The sequence below is a fragment of the Borostomias antarcticus genome (genome assembly GCF_949987555.1).
Source record: "Borostomias antarcticus genome assembly, chromosome: 2".
Lineage (NCBI taxonomy): Eukaryota > Metazoa > Chordata > Actinopteri > Stomiiformes > Stomiidae > Borostomias > Borostomias antarcticus.
This window is the reverse complement of record NC_140235.1, coordinates 39,932,889-39,938,796: the sequence shown is the minus strand read 5'-3', so window position 1 is coordinate 39,938,796 and position 5,908 is coordinate 39,932,889. Positions and strand designations below refer to the sequence as shown.

At 50.8% G+C, this 5,908-nt stretch overlaps 1 protein-coding gene across 1 annotated transcript in view; it reads right to left on the bottom strand.

The window, feature by feature from the left end:
• Positions 1–2,446: 2,446 nt before the first annotated feature.
• hapln1b (hyaluronan and proteoglycan link protein 1b) overlaps positions 2,447–5,908 on the bottom strand; it is a gene marked incomplete at its 5' end in the record, with an annotated part of 47,977 nt that continues 44,515 nt past the window's right edge. The window contains 7 exon segments of the mRNA XM_084455405.1: positions 2,447–2,965; positions 3,341–3,643; positions 4,403–4,601; positions 4,858–4,860; positions 4,864–4,900; positions 4,902–4,947; positions 4,950–4,983. Coding sequence (XP_084311531.1) covers positions 2,676–2,965; positions 3,341–3,643; positions 4,403–4,601; positions 4,858–4,860; positions 4,864–4,900; positions 4,902–4,947; positions 4,950–4,983 — 912 coding nt within the window. The 3' untranslated portion in view covers positions 2,447–2,675.

The following is a 5,908-nucleotide window of genomic DNA, read 5'->3' as shown; positions in this document are numbered from 1 at the left end:
GCAAATAATTCAGGAATAGGTCATTTTATTTTTCCTTTTGACTTTGGGTCCAAAAAGGTTCCTTACATGGTTCCAAGCACTACTCCCTATCAGCAGTGTTGTAGTTGTACACAAAATAGAGGGAAAGATAGATTGCTTGGGTTTTATCATTTGATCAACTTTTGAGTGAACGGACAGTGTGCATAATTACCTTCCCATGTCGTTTGAATCAGTCAACACAGTTCATCGTTGTGACTCAGACCTTCAGTCAGAGATGGTCCGTGTTAAACATTGTCTAACGGCTATTCTTGTTGTTGTTGCGGCATCTGAATCATCGGCATCATTTTAAAACGGTTCACCACTGTGCTTTGTCGACAATGATAACAAGCTACTGTAGTAGTATAGAACATATATATCCTACTATCAACCTAATGAACAGTTTCATAACATAAAGCAGTTTTATGTGTCTGTCCAGCAGTTGTTGTCGTCGTTTTTTTTTGTAACCGGTGTTTCCTGACCTGTCCCCTCACTACTGTGGGTGTTCCTCTGTGTGGAGAGCGCCAGCGCCAGAGCCCAGTACAGCTCAACCCACCGCCGACGCGGGCTGCTGACCGCGCCTCTCTCGGCGCCAGCTAGGACGGTGTGCGGCCAGCTCTGATCAGATCGATGCTCACTAGCCCTTCACGCCGTGCTGTGTCTACGCAGAAGCCTCCAACACCAGGGAATTCTGCAGATCGGGTGATTGTATCATGTTCAGCATGTCTGCGTGGTCCAATGGGCTGGCGAGGAGTTGGCTGTGCGCCCTCTGGGTCCTATCCATGCGTATATATACAGTAGATATCGGCCTGAGCTAATAAGCCTGAGCTGAGCCAAGCCATGCAGTCTATATTAGTAGCTTGGGGTAGCGAGCTTTACAGCCCAGCGCTGCATACCGACCCGATCATTCGTCCTAAGAACCTGCATCAAAAATAACGGTTTGGTGATGGAATACAGCGCGCCGGTCTTCACCGAGAGCTGATTTGCTTAGTGTCTGTTAGCGATGCTGTAAAGGGAAGCTCATAGCGTCCTACTAGGGTCTAGACTCGAGCCCAACACACAGACGCACAAGCGGCCGCCAGGGGGCTAGCTCACTGCGCGCGGCGTTGCCACGTCGACACAGTATCGTGTTTGCTTTTGGCATGTTGCTGTTGCTGCTAGGGGCACCCTACTGTGTACTTGTCCCCCCTAGGCCACCGTAGGCCTCTTTTGACATAGTCTTGGTTCAGTGCAACCTTCTGTGTCCTTGTTTGTTCTTGGGCTTCGTACTTCTCTCTCATGCACTGTCTGAACCGGGGCCTCTGGGATAGTACGGTGGAGGAAATTAAACAATAATGACAATATAGTTCGATATCAAAAAACATCCATTAACAGAAAGACAGTTATAGGTACTCATATTCTACATATTCATAGTTAGAAAACATAAACAATGTGAATGGCTGACTGCACCATGTTCCTCGTGTCTAAAGCCACGTTTCCATCCACATGTTTCCATTCAATCGAATTATGTGAGGATCGCTAAAAATATGAATGCGAATAAAGCCGGCGAACGTGCGTTTCCATCTAAGAGCTTTAAATCGGATAAAGCATTTATCAAAAAAGCCTTTTATCGAACAAGAGAAAATCCGACGAGATCGACAGTACAAACTTTTTGTCGATTTTCATGACATTTAATCGGATTTTACTGTTTCCATAAGGCATTTTTAATTCGATATAACTTAATTCGCATAAAATGTGTGGATGGAAACATGGCTTATGATGAGACTGATGTTTGGTCCGTACTGTACACAACACATTAGTATCAAAACATAAAATACTGAATGGTGTGGTGAAGGACGTGTGTAATAGCACCCTGCAAAGATGGACAGCGATGCTTTCAATTGTGCTGTGTTTGCATTTTATAACGTTAATAATTCCTCGATCTTAGCCATCTTTGCTTTTTTTTTTTTTTTGGCTTGTATCCTGGCCTTGATGTTGTCCTAGATTTATTGGTTGAAAAAAAACAAAACATAAGTGCCCAAAAGGTATCAGTCCAATTATGAGAAGCTCTACTGGGATGTGTTCCTCAGTCCAAACATGTCCTTCAGCTCTTAGCATGATCCCCCCCCCCCCTCCCCCTCCCACACACAACCCCCCCCCCCCCACCCCCCACAGCCCACCCCCCAACCCCGAACCCGACTGACTCCCGTATCTGCCCCTGAATCAGAAATGACAGATTAAATAACATGAACCTTAAATATGTGTAAACTGTCCCACATAGATGAACAGGTCCCGGATTGCAGTTACAAATGTCTTGATTTACAGTATCTAGAAAAGAAAACATCACAGTTTGAATGTGTTTGTTCCTACCAGGAGCTCGCTCTCAACGGCCTATCCTCCCCTGCCCTCTCTTACCCTCACCTCGTCAACCTGCGGAAGTAACTGCTTCTCTAGTCAGTGAGTGTGTGTGTTTGTGTGTGTGTGTGTGTGTGTGTGTGTGTGTGTGTGTATATGTGTATGTGTGTGTGTGTGTGTGTGTGTGCGCGCGAGTGTGTGTGTCTGACTCGGTCAACCTGCCGAAGTAACTGGTTCTCTAGTCAGTGAGTGTGTGTGTGTGTGTGTGTGTGTGTATATATATATATGTGTATGTGTGTGTGTGTGCGCGAGTGTGTGTGTTTGACTCAGTTTTGTCCCTTGAAGCAGTAGACACCGTACAGCTTGTGCTTCTTGTCGGGGAAGCCGTGGAACCTGACGGCGGCCTCGTCGGGGCTGCAGCGACGGCGGGGGCGGGCCACCGGGTAGCGGACGCTTCCGTCGGCCAACCAGCCGGCGTCGCAGCGGTCGAAGCCCAGCAGCTTCCAGGCGGCGTACATCTGGCCCACCTTGGCGATCTGGGCGCCGTCCTTCTGGCACGCCCGCACGGCCTCGTCGTAGGTCAGCTTGGACGGGTGGATCAGGTAGTAGAAACGGCCTGGAGGAGGTTACACACACACACACACACATGTTGAGTTTCCTATCTTTGTGAGGACCGCCCCTAGGGCCCTAAACCCTAAACGTAAACTAAAGCGTGACCTTCGACCTCTAACCCTACACATACCCTTAGACCCCCCCCCCCCCCACACACACACACACACACACATACATACACACACACACACTTTGAGTTTCCTATCTTTGTGAGGACCGCCTAAACCTGCCCCTATAGCCCTAAACCCTAAACGTAAACCAAAGCATGACCTTTGACACCTAACCCTACACATACCCTCAGACCCCTAACCCCACACACACGCACACCCACACACGCGCACACACAGTAGCAGGCGGCCCCCCGCGGCCCCGCCCCCACCTCTGTAGTTGGAGGTGAAGCAGAAGACGTCGTAGTGGTTCTTCTCCTTGTCCCTCAGGCCGTAGGTTCGGACGCCGGGCACCGTGTTCTTCCCCCCGCACGGCTCCCGCGGGGCGGTGATGGGGTACTGGACCGAGCCGTCGCTCAGCCAGCCGGCGTTGCACCAGTCCATGCCGGCGCGCCACGCCTCGTACAGCTGGTCGAAGGACGCCACGATGGCGTCCTGGTCACGGCACGCCTGCTCGGCGTCGTAGAAGTTCAGGTTGTAGCGGCCCAGCCGGGGGAAGTAGGGGAAGACAACGCCTGGGGGGGGAGGGGGAGGGAGAGAGAGAGAGGGAGAGAGAGAGAGGGAGGGAGAGAGAGAGAGAGAGAGAGACAGGGAAAGAGAGATAGAGAGAGAGAGGGAAAGAGAGATAGAGAGAGAGAGGGAAAGAGAGATAGAGAGAGCGGGAGGGAGGGAGAGAGAGAGAGAGGGAGTCAGAAAGAGAGGGAGAGAGAGAGAATGTCAGCATAAAGAAATCTGGCCACCTCACCTCACCGGCTTCAGCCTCAGCTCTCGGCTCTCTCACTCTCCCTCCTCTCTCTCCCTCTCTATCCCTCTCTCTCCCTCTCTCTCTCTCTCTCCCGCTTCGCTCTCCCAGCCGGAGAGTAGCTCTTTAATAAGCTGGACGCGGTCGCGGCCCCTCGGGCTCCTCACCGAAGGGCCCGGCGTCGACGGCTCAGTCTGGACTCTGCACCTCCCTCCTGAATAATACAACACCCAGGAGCCCCGCTGACCGCGGCGTATGGATTTGAACTAACCAGGGGGTCAAGAATGGACACCCAAATGATCAACTATATTAGTCTGTCCACTTCTTTTCAGTGTGTGTGTGTGTGTGTGTGTGTGTGTGTGTGTGTGTGTGCCTCAGACAGCTTCCCTGGGTAGTCTCTGGTACCGGCGTGCTCTATATTTAGCCCCAGCAGAGCCAAGAGGCTGTAGCAACACAAGGGCAGACTGGACAAAAGAGACAAAGCAAGTGGTGAGTGTGTGTGCGTGTGTGCGTGTGTGTGTGTGTGTTTTACCCTGCAGATCCAGAGTGACCACTGTCGTTCCGTCTTCAAGCCCGTCGATGACCTCACACTTATATTTCCCATAGTCCTCCAGGGCGAGCTCGGTGATGACCAGCGACGCGTCGAGGGGGGCCGCGTTCAGTAAGTGGACGCGTCCGTGGTAACGGCCGTAGCTCTTCTTGTGGTGACCCATGGCGACGAACACATCCACCTGTGAGCCAGATGGAGGGAGTGATGTCATACAGGAAGTGATGTCATACATGGAAGTCTGGCTAAGACTTCCTCCTCCTTCACACCCTGTCCCAAAACAAACCCTCTGCTGGCGTGTGTGTCTGTCCATCGGGAGGTATCGGATATAAGCAACGCCATGACGCCGCCAAGATCTACATCACACCCTCTTTATCTCACCTCAAGTCTCTAATCAAATCAAATCAAAACTTTTTTTTCGTTAGGAGGGGCCGGCTCACCTCTTACAAATAGTCTGACGTCAGCTTGGTCCATTGATCCTCATCTTGGGTTGAGCGGCAGCGAATCCTCCCTCTGGATCTTGCAGGGCAGGTAGCGTTCCCCCCCCGCCTCGACGCCACCTTGGACTGTCCGACAGCACGGGACAGATGATGGCCATTCTCTGGAAGAGAGAAACAGAGAGAGAGAGAGGGGTGTTTGTCAAAGCACTAACTGTTCTGTTTGACAGAACTCTCTCTCCCTCTCTCCCTCTCTCTCTCTCTCTCCCTCTCTCTCTCTCCCCTCTCTCTCCCTCTCTCTCCCTCTCTCTCTCTCCCTCTCTCTCTCTCTCTCCCTCTCTCCCTCTCTCCCTCTCTCTCTCTCTCCCTCTCTCCCTCTCTCTCTCTCTCTCTCTCTCCTCTCTGTCTCTATTGACCATTCAATGTATAAATACATGTTGTCAGCGCAAGCGTAGGCTTGGGCAATTCTTGTAAATAGTATCAAAGTTTGTTTGATGGATCATTAAAAAGTCACTGCAAACACTGCTGATTGTTCCTGTACATACATAAACATCACAACCAAGAGGCTATTGCATGTTGACTCAGGGATTGTGACACAAGTACACACGTATGCACACACACACACACACACACACACACACATGCACAAAAACACACCGCAACTAAAGGCAACATTTCCTGTGATTGTGCATGGCCTCATAATGCTGGGGTGTTTATGGAATCCTTATTTGCGGGTGTGGAGCAAATCAGTGGAGAGGATCTAGGGGCCCTGCCTTGTCCCCAAAGAACCGTACGAATAAATCAACTATTAGGCCTTGGTTATAAACTGTGTACATGAGAGAGAGAGAGAGAGAATGGGTTAGAGGAGATAGAGAGAGTGAGAAAAAGAGGATGAGAGCGCGTGAGAGAGAGATAGAGAGAGAGAGAGAAGAGACGGAGTGAGAGGAGAGAGATAGAATGGGTGGGAGAGAGAGAGAGAGGAGAGAGAGACGGAGTGAGAGGAGAGAGAGAGATAGAATGGGTGAGAGGAGAGAGAGGAGAGAGAGAGAGAGAG